Source organism: Elephas maximus, chromosome 5, assembly GCF_024166365.1.
Source record: "Elephas maximus indicus isolate mEleMax1 chromosome 5, mEleMax1 primary haplotype, whole genome shotgun sequence".
Classification (NCBI taxonomy): domain Eukaryota; kingdom Metazoa; phylum Chordata; class Mammalia; order Proboscidea; family Elephantidae; genus Elephas; species Elephas maximus.
In genome coordinates this window covers 161,295,740-161,309,228 of record NC_064823.1, presented here as the reverse complement: position 1 = coordinate 161,309,228, position 13,489 = coordinate 161,295,740, and the positions used below count along the sequence as shown (strand labels likewise).

Genomic DNA, 13,489 nt, shown 5'->3' with positions numbered 1-13,489 from the left:
TCAAAAAGAACATTTCAAGATCTATCCTGAAGTACAACACAGTCAGTGATAGGATAATATCCATACGCCCACAAGGAAGACCAGTTAATACGACTATTATTCAAATTTACGCACCAACCACTAAGGGCAAAGATGAAGAAATTGAAGATTTTTACCAACTTCTGCAGTTGGAAATTGATCAAACATGCAATCAGGATAATTACTGGTGACCGGAATGCGAAAGCTGGAAACAAAGAAGGATCGGTAGTTGGAAAATATGGCCTTGGTGTTAGAAACGATGCCAGGGATTGCATGATAGAATTTTGCAAGACCAATGACTTTTTTTTATTTTTTATTTTACTGTGCTTTAAGTGCAAGTTTACAAATCAAGTCAGTCTCTCACAAAAAATTTTTATACACCTTGCTATATACTCCTGGTTGCTCTCCCACTAATGAGACAGCACACTCCACTCCCTATTTCCATGTCCATTCGGCCAGCTTCTGACCCCCTCTGCCTTCTCAACTCCCCTCCAGACAGGAGCTGCCCGTATAGTCTCATGTGTCTACTTGATTCAAGAAGCTCACTCCTCACTAGTATCATTTTCTATCCTATAGTCCAGTCCAATCCCTGTCTGAAGAGTTGGCTTTGGGAATGTTTCTTGTCTTGGCCTAACAGAAGGTCTGGGGACCATGACTCCGTGGTCCTTCTAGTCTCAGTCAGACCATTAAGTCTGGTCTTTTTATAAGGATTTGAGGTCTGCATCCCACTGCTCTCCTGCTCCCTCAGGGGTTTTCTGTTGTGTTCCCTGTCAGGGCAGTCATCGGTTGCAGCTGGGCACCATCTAGTTCTTCTGGTCTCAGGCTGATGTAGTCTCTGGTATATGTGGCCCTTTCTGTCTCTTGGGCTCATAATTACCTTGTGTCTTTGGTGTTCTTCATTCTCCTTTGCTCCAGGTGGGTTGAGACCAATTGATGCATCTCAGATGGCCACTTGCTAGCATTTAAGACCCCAGTTGCCACTCTCCAAAGTGGGATGCAGAATGTTTTCTTAATAGATTTTATTATGCCAATTGACTAGATGTCCCCTGAAACCATGGTTCCCAAACCCCCGCCCCTGCTACACCAGCCTTCAAAGCATTCAGTTTATTCAGGCAACTTTGCTTTTGGACCAACGACTTCTTCATTGCAAACACCATTTTTCACAAACATAAATGGCTACTATACATGTGGACCATACATGTGGACCAGATGGAATACACAGGAATCAAATTGACTATAACTGTGGAAAGAGATGATGGAAAAGTTCAATATCATCAGTCAGAACAAGGCCAGGGGCCGACTGTGGAACAGACCATCAATTGCTCATATGCAGGTTTAAGTTGAAGCTGAAGAAAATTAGAACAAGTCCATGAGGGCCGAGAACAATCTCGAGTATATACCACCTGAATTCAGAGACCATTTCAAGAATAGAGTTAATGCATTGAACACTAATGACTTAAGACCAGATGAGTTGTGGACCGACATCAAGGACATCATACATGAAGAAACCAAGAAGCCATTATAAAGAGAGGAAAGGAAGAAAAGACCAAAATGGATGTCAGGAGAGACTCTGAAACTTGCTCTTGAACATGGAGTAGCTAAAGCGAAAGGAAGAAATGATGAAGTAAAAGAACTGAACAGAAGATTTCCAGGGGTGGCTGGAGAAGACAAAGTAAAGTATTATAATGACCTGCAAAGACCTGGAGATAGAAAACCAAAAGGGAAGAACACACTCAGCACTTCTCAAGCTGAATGAACTGAAGAAAAATTCAAGCATCGAGTTACAATATTGAAGGACTCTAGGGGGAAAATATTAAATGATGCAGGAAGTATCAAAGGAAGATGGAAGGAATACACAGTCATTATACCAAAAAGAATTGGTTGCTATTCAACCATTTCAAGGGGTAGCATATGATCAGGAACCGATGGTACTGAAAGAAGAAGTCCAAGCTGCATTGAAGGCACTAGCAAAAAACAAGGCTCCCGGAACTGATGAAATATCAATTGATATGTTTCAAAAAACGGATGCAGCGCTGGAAGTGCTCACTCATCTATGCCAAGAAATTTGGAAGACAGCTACCTGGCCAACTGACTGGAAGAGGTCCATATTTACGTCTAACCCCAAGAAAGGCGATCCAACAAAATGCGGAAATTACCAAACAATATCATTATTATCACATGAAAGTAATGTTTTCCTGAAGGTCATTCAAAAGCAGTTGCAGTAGTATGTCAACAGAGAACTGCCAGAAATTCAAGCTGGATTCAGAAAAGGATATGGAACCAGGGATATCATTATTGATGTCAGACGGATCATGGCTGAAAACAGAGAATACCAGAAAGATGTTTATCTGTGTTTTATTGACTATGCAAAAGCATCTGACTGTGTGGATCATAACAAATTATGGATAACATTGCAAAGAACTGGAATTCCAGAACACTTAATTGTGCTCATGAAGAACCTGTACATAGATCAAGAGGCAGTAGTTCAAACAGAACAAGGGGATACTGCGTGGTTTAAAGTCAGAAAAGGTCAGGGTTGTACCTTTTACCACACCTATTCATTCTGTATGCTGGGCAAATAACCTGAGAAGCTGAACTATATGAAGAAGAACAGGGCATCAGGATTGGAAGAAGACTCATTAACAACCTGCCTTATGCATACAGCACAACATTGCTTGCCAAAAGTGAAGACAACTTGAAGCACTTACTGATGAAGATCAAAGGCCACAGCCTTCAGTATGGATTATACCTCAACACAGAGAAAACAAAAATCCTCATAATTGGACTAATAAGCAACATCATGATACTAAAAAGCAAACGAAACCCATTGCCATCAAGTCAATTCCGACTCACAGTGACTCTATAGGACAGAGTAGAACTGCCCCGTAGGGTTTCCAAGGAGTGCCTCATGGATTCAAACTGCTGACCTTTTGGTTAGCAGCCGTAGCTCTTAACCACTACGCCACCAGAGTTTCCAGTATCATGATAAACGGAGAAAAGATTGAAGTTGTCAAGGATTTCATTTTACTTGGATCCACAATCAACCCCCATGGAAGCAGCAGTCAACAAATCAAAAGACACTGCATTGGGCAAATCTGCTGCGAAAGACCTCTTTAATGTGTTAAAAAGGAAAGATGTCACCTTGAAGACTACGGTGCGCCTGACCCAAGCCATGGTGTTTTCAACCACCTCATATGCATGCAATAAGGAAGACGGAAAGAGAATTGATGCCTTTGAGTTGTGTTGATGAAGAATATTGACTATACCATGGACTGCCAAAAGAATGAACAAAGCTGTCTTGCAAGAAGTACAACCAGAATACTCCTTAGAAACAAGGATGACAAGACTACGTCTCATAAACTTTGGACAAGTTATCAGAAAGGATCAGTCCCTAGAGAAGTACATCATGTTTGGTAGTGCAGAGGGCCAGTGAAAAAGAGGAAGACTCTCAAAGAAATGGATTGACACAGTGGCTGCAACAACGGGCTCAAGCATAACAATGATTGTGAGAACGGTGCAGGACTGGGCAGTGTTTTGTTCTGTTGTACGTAAGGTCACTATGAGTTGGAAGCGACTTGATGGCACCTAACAACAACAACAAGGTGGTTGGTAAGTTTTGCCTTAAAAGAGAGCCAATTTGAGGCGGAGCCAAGATGGCGGAATAGATAGATGCTTCCTTCGAGCCCTCTTTACAACAAAGACCCGAAAAAATAAGTGGAACGAGTATATTTGTGACAGGCTGGGAGCCCTGAGCATCAAAGACAAGCTTAGACAACGAACTGAGAGGCAGGGGGAGGAAGAGGCTGTTCAGAAGCGGAGAGGAGCTGCCGCACCTGAATCGCGGGGAGCTCTCAGGCACCATTCCTGGAGCGGTGGCGGCAGTGGCAGCGGGCTGCTCCTAGCATTCGGCCGCAGTTTCCTCAGGGAGAAGCAGCCAGTGACACAGCCTACTCACACCTCCAAAACCTGAGAAGGGCGCTTTCGGCAAAAGCTAAGTACTTGCATATATTTTACCGCGCCCCCCCACCCCCAAGCTGGCTTTAGCAGCTGAATCCCTGGGCCTGAGGTAGACCCTGGTGAGCACCTAGAGCCATCCTCCTGGCCTTGGGGAAGGAAAAAATTTGCAACTGGGGGGAAAAGGTAATTTGCTAGCTTCATTAACCGGGGGAGCTCAGGAGAGAAGTGGCTCCTGTCCAGGCATAAACTGTTCGTGGACCTTGAGCACCTTTCCCTTCTGCATGGACCTGTATGGGCCTATTTCGGGAGAATAGGCCCTTGTTGGCAAACTCCAACCATTTCAGCTGTGCGATGGAGAGGTGAGTGTTTGACATTTGACATTGCTTTGCCTATTAAACAAGGTCCTCACCTATCCACATCAGGGACCTAAGGGCTGGTAGTGGAGCTACAACTCAGGTCACCTGGCCACCCAGGACAGGGGTTCAGAGATAACTGGTACCTCCCAGTCCTTCCAACCAAAAACTTTGGGTGCCCATGGTCCCTCTGCAGAACCCACTCACCAGCACACTCTAGGGAACAGAGACACGTTTTCCTCAGAGGCACTTGGGGGTTGATTCTCAGCTCCCTGCCTTGTTCAGAGTGTGACCTCCTGCTGCAATCAGATACTGGTATATATGCCAATCACCCCTGCCCCTCTAAGACTGTAGGACAGAGCCTGTACCACACACTTGATATCAGCTACCTGGAAACCTGAGCTGAATTCATACAAGAACAGTGAATGGACTCCTAGACTGATATCCTGATAACAGCTCTAGCCAGCTGGGGACAGGACACCAGAGCTCCAAAGGCAAAAGTAATCAAGCTAGCTCACTCAAGCAACCCATAGGGGTATACCAAAACAAAACAAGCCAAGCAGCTACGACACAGTAAACAAGCATAAACTAATACAATAACTTATAGATGGCTCAGAGACAACAGTCAATATCAAGTCACATAAACAAACAGACCATGATCACCTCAACAGGCTCACAAAACAAAGAATCCAGGGATCTTCTAGATCAAAGTGCATTCCTGGAATTACCAGATGCAGAATACAAAAGTTTAATATATAAAACCCTTCAAGACATCAGGAAGGAAATGAGGCAATATGCAGAACAAGCCAAGGAACACACAGATAAAGCAACTGAAGAAATTAGAAAGGTTATTCAGGAACATAATGAAGAGTTTGATAAGCTGGAAAAATCCATAGCCAGACAGCAATTAGAAATTCAGAAGATTAACAATAAGATTTCAGAATTAGATAACTCAGTAGAAAGTCAGAGGAGCAGAAATGAGCAAGTAGAAGCTAGAATTTCTGAACTCGAAGATAAATCACTTGGCACTAATATATTTGAAGAAAAATCAGATAAAAGAATTAAGAAAAATGAAGAAAGCTTAAGAATCATGTGGGACTCTGTCAAGAGAAATAACCTACAAGTGATTGGAGTGCCAGAACAGGGAGGGATAACAGAAAATACAGAGAAAATTGTTGAAGATTTGTTGGCAGAAAACTTCCCTGATACTGTGAAAGATGAGAAGATATCTACACAAGGTGTTCATCAAACTCCACATAAGGTAGATCTTAAAACAAAGTCGCCAAGACTTATTATAATCAAGCTTGCCAAAACCAAAGGTAAAGAGAGAATTATAAGAGCAGCGAAAATGAAAAGTCACCTACAAAGGAGAGCCAATAAGAATAAGCTCGGACTACTCAGCAGAAACCATGCAGGCAAGAAGGCAATGGGATGACATATTTAAAAAATTGAAGGAAAAAATTGCCTGCCAAGTATCATATATCCATCAAAACTCCCTCTTAAATATGAAGGTGAAATTAAGACATTTCCAGATAAACACAAGTTGAGGGAATTCGTAAAAACCAAACTAAAACTACAAGAAATACTAAAGGGAGTTCTTTGTTTAGAAAATCAATAATATCAGGTATCAGCCCAACACTAGAACACTGGGCAGAGCAACTAGAAGTCAACCCAGACAAGAAAATCCAAAAAAAACAAAGCAAGATTTAAAAAAAAAAAAAAAAAAAGCCCAACACAGGGTAAAGGAGATGTTATTATATAAAAGAAGACAACATTAAAATAATAAAGAGGAACTAAGAAATGTAATCATACACCTTCCATATGGAGAGGAAGATACGGCGATACAAAGAAATAAAAGTTAGTTTCAAATTTGGAAAAATAAGGGTAAATAATAAGGTAAACACAAAGGAGACAAACTATCCTACTCATCAAAATAAAATACAAGGGAAAAATACAGACTCAGCAGAAACAAAATCAACAACAACAAATATGAGGAAAGGACAATATATAAAGAAAATCTATTCAGCACATAAAATCAAGTGGGAAAGAGAAACGGTTAACATACAAAAAAAAGACATCAAAATGATAGCACTAAATTCATACCTATCCATAATTACCATGAATGTAAATGGAGTAAATGCACCAATAAAGAGACAGAGAGTGGCAGAATGGATTAAAAAACAAGATCCATCTATATGCTACCTACAAGAGACACACCTTAGACTTAGAAACACAAACAAACTAAAACTCAAAGGACGGAAAAAAATATATCAAGCAAACCGTAGTCAAAAAAGAGCAGGAGTGGCAATATTAATTTCTGACAAAATAGACTTTAAAGTTAAATCCATCAGAAAGGATAAGGAAGGACACTATACAATGATTAAAGGGATAATACACCAAGAAGATATAACCCATATTAAATATTTATGCACCCAATGACAGGGCTGCAAGATGCAAAAAAGAAACTCTATCAGCATTGAAAAGTGAGATAGACAGCTCCACAATAATAGTAGGAGACTTCAACACATAACTTTCGGTGAAGGACAGGACATCTAGACAGAAGCTCAATAAAGACAAAGAAGATCTAAATGCCGCAATCAACCAACTTGACCTCGTAGACATATACAGAACACTCCACACAACAGCAACCAAGTATACTTTCTTTTCTAGTGCACATGGAACATTCTCTAGAATAGACCACATTTTAGGTCATAAAACAAGCCTTAGCAGAATCCAAAACACTGAAATATTACAAAGCATCTTCTCTGACCATAAAGCCATAAAAGTGGAAATCAATAACAGGAAAAGCAGGGAAAAGAAATCAAACACTTGGAAACTGAACAATGCCCTGCTCAAAGAAGACTGGATTATAGAAGACATTAAGGACGGAATAAAGAAATTCAGAGAATCCAATGAGAATGAAAACACTTCCTGTCAGAACCTTTGGGACATCGCAAAAGTGTTACTCAGAGGCCAATTTATATCAATAAATGCACACATCCAAAAAGAAGAAAAGGCCAAAATCAAAGAACTATCCCTACAACTTGAACAAATACAAAGAGAGCAACAAAAGAAACCCACAGGCACCAGAAGAAAACAAATAATAAAAATTAGAGCTGAACTAAATGAAATAGAAAACAGAGAAAGAATAGAAAGAATTAACAAGACCAAAAGCTGGTTTTTTGAAAAACTCAACAAAATTGATAAACCACTGGCCAAACTGACAAAAGAAAAACAGGAGAGGAAGCAAATAACCCGAATAAAAAATGAGAGGGGCGATATTACAACAGACCCAAATGAAATTAAAGGAATCATATCAGATTACAATGAAAAACTATACTCAAACAAATTTGAAAACCTAGAAGAAATGGATGAATTCCTAGAAACACACTACCTACCTAAACTAACACAAACAGAGGTAGAACAACTAAATAGACCCATAACAAAAGAAGAGGTTGAAAAGGTAATCAAAAAACTCCCAACAAAAAAAAAGCCCTGGTCCGGAAGGCTTCACTGCAGAGCTCTACCAAACTTTCAGAGAAGAGTTAACACCACTACTTCTAAGGGTATTTCAGAGCACAGAAAAGGATGGAATACTACCAAACTCATCCTATGAAGCCACCATAGCCCTGATACCAAAACCAGGTAAAGACACCACAAGAAAAGAAAATTACAGACCTATATCCCTCATGAATGTAGATGTAAAAATCCTCAACAAAATTCTAGCCAATAGAATTCAACAACATACCAAAAAAATAATTCACCATGCCCAAGTGGGATTCATACCAGGTATGCAAGGATGGTTCAACATTACAACATAATGTAATCACCACATAAACAAAAGACAAGAATCACACGATTTTATCAATTGATGCAGAAAAGGCATTTGACAAAGTTCAACACTCATTCATGATAAAAACTCTCAGAAAAACAGGAATAGAAGGAAAATCCCTCAACATACTAAAGGGCATCTATACTCCATGGCACTGGGTTTTTTAGTTTGTTTATACAAAGCCAACAGCTAACATCACCCTAAATGGAGAGAGCCTGAAAACATTCCCATTGAGATCAGGAACCAGACAAGGATGCCCTTTATCACCACTCTTATTCAACATTGTGCTGGAAGTCCTAGACAGAGCAATTAGGCTAGATAAAGAAATAAAGGGCATCCAGATTGGCAAGGAAGAAGTAAAAGTACCTCTATTTGCAGATGACATGATCCTATACATAGAAAACCCTAAGGAATCCTCCAGAAAACTACTGAATCTAATAGAAGAGTTCAGCAGAGCATCGGGATATAAGATAAACATACAAAAATCAGTTGGATTCCTCTACACCCACAAAAAGAACATCGAAGAGGAAATCACCAAATCAATGCCATTTACAGTAGCCCCCAAGAAGATAAAATACTTAGGAATAAATCTTACCAGAGATGTAAAAGGCTTACACAAAGAAAACTACAGTACACTCCTGCAAGAAACCAAAAGAGACTTACATAAGTGGAAGAACATACCTTGCTCGTGGATAGGAAGACTTAACATTATAAAAATGTCTGTTCTACCAGAAGCGATCTATATATTTAATGCAATTATAATCCAAATCCCAAGGACATTCTTTAATGAGATGGAGAAACAAATCACCAATTTCTTATGCAAGGGAAAGAGGCCCTGGAAAAATAAGGCATTACTGAAAAAGAAGAACAAAGTGGGAGGCCTTCCTTTACCTTATCTTAGAACCTATTATACCGTCACAGTAATCAAAACAGCCTTGTACTGGTACAACAACAGATACATGGACCAATGGAACAGAATTGAGAATCCAGACATAAATCCATCCACATATGAGCAGGTGATATTTGACAAAGGCCCCAAAACAGTTAAATGGGGAAAAGACAGTCTTTTTAAGAAATGGTGCTGGCATAACTGGATATCCATCTGCAAAAGAAAGAAACAAGACCCATACCTCACTCCATGCACAAAAACTAACTCAAAATGGATCAAAGACCTAAATATAAAATTTAAAACGATAAAGATCATGGAAGAAAAAATAGGGACAACGTTAGGAGCCCTAATACATGGCATAAACAGTAGAGAAAACATTATAAAGAACATAGAAGAAAAACTAGATAACTGGGAGCTTCTAAAAATCAAACACCTATGCTCATCCGAAGACTTCACCAAAAGAGTCAAAAGACTGCCTACAGACTGGGAAAAAGTTTTTAGCTATGACATTTCTGATCAGCGCCTGATCTCTAAAATCTACATGATACTGCAAAAACTCAACTGAAAAAGACAAAAAACCCAATGAAAAAATGGGCAAAAGATATGAATAGACACTTCACTAAAGAAGACATTCAGATAGCTAACAGATGTATGAGGAAATGTTCACAATCAGTAGCCGTTAGAGAAAGGCAGATCAGAACTACAATGAGATTTCATCTCACTCCAACAAGGCTGGCATTAATCCAAAATACACAAAATAATAAATGTCGGAGAGGCTGTGGAGAGACTGGAACACTTCTACACTGCTGGTGGGAATGTGAAATGGTACAACCACTTTGGAAATCGATTTGGCGCTTCCTTAAAAAGCTAGAACTACCATACGATCCAGCAATCCCACTCCTTGGAATATATCCTAGAGAAATAAGAGCCTTTACACGAACAGATATATGCACACCCATGTTTACTGCAGCACTGTTTACAATAGCAAAAAGATGGAAGCAACCAAGGTGCCCATTAATGGATGAATGGATAAATAAATTATGGTATATTCACACAATGGAATACTACGCATCGATAAAGAACAGTGAGGAATCTGTGAAACATTTCATAACATGGAGGAACCTGGAAGGCATTACGCTGAGTGAAATTAGTCAGTTGCAAAAGGACAAATATTGTATAAGATCACTATTATAAGAACTTGAGAAATAGTTTAAACTGAGAAGAAAATATTCTTTTGTGGTTACGAGATGGGGGAGGGAGGGAGGGTGGGAGAGGGGCATTCACTAATTAGATAGTAAATAAGAACTACTTTAGCTGAACAGAAAGAGCGCACAATACAGGGGAGGTCAGCACAATTGGACTACACCAAAAGCAAAGAAGTTTCCTGAATAAACTGAATGCTTTGAAGGCCAGCATAGCAGGGGCAGAGGTCTGGGGACAATGGTTTCAGGGGACATCTAAGTCAATGGGCATAATAAAATCTATTAAGAAAACATTCTGCATCGCACTTTGAAGAGCGGCGTCTGGGGTCTTAAACACTAGCAAGCAGCCATTTAAGATGTACCGATTGGTCTCAACCCACCTGGATCAAAGGAGAATGAAGAACACCAAGGAGAAAAGGTGATTAGGAGCCCAAGAGACAGAAAGGGTCACATGAACCAGAGACTACATCATCCTGAGGCCAGAAGAACTAGATGGTGCCCGGCTACAACCAATGACTGCCCTGACAGGGAACACAACAGAGAACCCCTGAGGGAGCAGGAGAGCAGTGGGATGCAGACCCCAAATTCTCATAAGACCAGGCTTAATGGTCTGAGACTAGAAGGACCCCCGTGGTCATGGTCCCCAGAACTTCTGTTGGCCCAGGACAGGTACCATTCCCGAAGCCAACTCTTCAGACATGGATTGGATTGGACAATGGGTTGGAGAGGGATGCTGGTGAGGAGTGAGCTTCTTGCATCCGGCAGACACTTGAGACTAGGTTGGCATCTCCTGCCTGGAGGGGAGATGAGTGGGTGGAGGGGGTTAGAAGCTGGGGAAATGGACTGGAAGAAAGAAAGTGGAGGGAGAGAGCGGGCTGTCTCATTAGGGCGAGAGTAATTGGGAGTGTGTAGCAAGGTGTATATGGGTTTTTGTGTGAGAGACTGACTTGATTTGTAAACTTTCACTTAAGGCACAATAAAAATTATTAAAAAAAAAAAAAATAGCCAATTCCAGAGCAGAGAGGAGGATTGTACCACCACCAAGGAAGAACAGCCAGGAGCCGAGAACGAGTGCTTTGGGCCCTGGATCCCTGCACTGAGAAGCTCCTGGAAGTAAGAGACTGAGAGAGAGGGAGAGAGAGAGAGCAAGCTGTAACTCCTAAGAACATGAGAAGCAGTGGCAGGAAAGGCCAGGCAGCAGGAGACTGCGTTGTGGGCTTCCCAGCCCATGGAGAGAGAAAGCTCAGTGCCTTTGGGCAGGGGTCCAGGAGCCGGGGAGAGGCGTGCATGCAAGCACAGCTGGGCAGGGGCTGTCCTGATTGAAGAACTGTCTCTTGAGTGTTCTGAGCCTGAATTATAACTGTTATTCCCTAATAAACTACGTAAGCATGAGTATGGTTTATGGTCATTGCAATAAATTATTGAACCTGGCAGAGAAGAAGAGAGTGCTGTGCAAGGTTTGGTGTCAGAAGTAGTAAAGATGGTGGAGAGAGGAGGCTTGTCTGGCCTCCACCTCATGGGAGTTAGCCTTGTAGTGTTGATTTTGGTTCTCCTTCCCTCTTGTGAGTTTGGAGGAGGTCAGACACTGTCCCCATGTTATTTTTACACATGCCCTGCTCCATCCCTGGAGAGCTTGCTGCTTCCTTTCAGAGGGGCCCATGAAGCCCTCCTGGGATTGAGATCTTGTCTCCAACAAGTTGCTCCCCTGGCTTGGTGACTCCCAAAGCAATTAAGGAGCACACCCATGCCTGGGCCCGAGAGCCAGCTCCACATCCTACTTGTTGTGTGACATTAGGCAAGTTACTTAACCTTTCTGGGCTTCAGTTTCCTGGAGGAGTGACCTTACAGGGTCCTTCTGAGGATAAAGCAAGCATAAGCATGGAGGGTGGAGGAAGCTGGGCCACAGTAAGATCCTTGCCTCCAGGCACCATTACCAACCCCCAACTTGTAAGTAGAGTAGCGTGAGCCACCTCCCCTTCTAACTGGTTTCTCCAGATGTTTTTTAGGCAATGGACCAACTTCCTGCCCAAGATAAGAAAAACAAGAGGTGGGGTTTGCAGACCACAGAACCAGTTAAGACCAAATCTGGTCCACCTAACATGCACAGAACCATCAGACCTGTCCTCTGGGTGACCCTGGAACTTTTTTTCTCTGGATGGAATCAAACTTTAGTGACCCAAGATTGGGGGAAGACTTTGAGAAGCAAGGGGTCTGAGCCTAAGATCTGTTTTGAGAGGCAACCCCACCACCCCCCGCCCCAGCTGGCCCAGGAATGTCTTTTTTGGCCAGACCAATGAATGACCTTGCTCCTTTTCCCCGGACCCTTCCCCTAATCAATACTGTTTCGGCCATTGTTCAGGGAGCCATCTTGGCGTTGCAAGTCCGGCGTGCTCCTTTGCTTGGCCAACCAAATAAGGCTTCTTCTTTGGCTTTCGCCTGTTTCATGTCTCTATGACCCCGTTGAGCAGACCTGGAATAGTCCGGTTACAACGGCACTCACTCCATCGGTAGGGGTTCCTGTACATGGCAACAAGCTCGGGACAGAGGGTCCACAGGCATAAGGCTAAGCTCTACGCCAATGTGAGTGGGCAGACACAGGCGTGGTCTGGCCAGGCCAGGTGGGTGGCTCCACAGGACTCCCACCTCACAGCCTGCTAGCCCTCGGGGTGGAGTTTGCTCCTGAGTCAGAAGGCGCAGGGGCAGGTTCCCCAGGCCCAGAGGGTGACGACCAGACAGGCAAGGGCTACCTGCCCTGGTTTATAACTAACCACCAGTTGGGACCGCCCACCGTGACACCCAGGACCTGGAATCACATTTCCCTGGGACAAACAGCACATTCGCAGTGCGGAGAGGGCGCAATGTCTTGTCAACACAGAGGGATCCACCAGCGTTTCCTTCTTAAAACCAGCAGCAGAGGCTAAAGGCCAGCGACTGATTGGATGCAGCTTTGCCTTTAGGATTTAGGAAGAGAAATTCAGCTTCCCCCAGGTGGCCACTCCCCTGCCCCAGCCCTGCAGGTGGGAGGAGAAGTGGTGGGCTCACCTTGCGCATCTTGTCCAGGGGCTGGGACTTGACGATCTCACAGAAGAGTTGGAAGCCGAGCTCCTCCAGCTGGAAAGTGGCCAGGTAGCAGATCACTGAGGAAACGCAGATGGGGTGAGTGTGGGACGTGTGGGCCCATCCCCACAGAGGGCCACCAGAATCCAGGCGGGGGCCCAGGGCTACACAGCCGTGCTAT

At 42.7% G+C, this 13,489-nt stretch overlaps 1 protein-coding gene across 1 annotated transcript in view; it reads right to left on the bottom strand.

Annotated features, from left to right (window-relative positions):
* CFAP99 (cilia and flagella associated protein 99) overlaps positions 1–13,489 on the bottom strand; it is a 58,133-nt gene that overhangs the window by 27,551 nt on the left and 17,093 nt on the right. Inside the window, exon 4 of the mRNA XM_049886599.1 lies at positions 13,294–13,388. Coding sequence (XP_049742556.1) covers positions 13,294–13,388 — 95 coding nt within the window. The remainder of the gene's footprint in view (positions 1–13,293; positions 13,389–13,489) is intronic.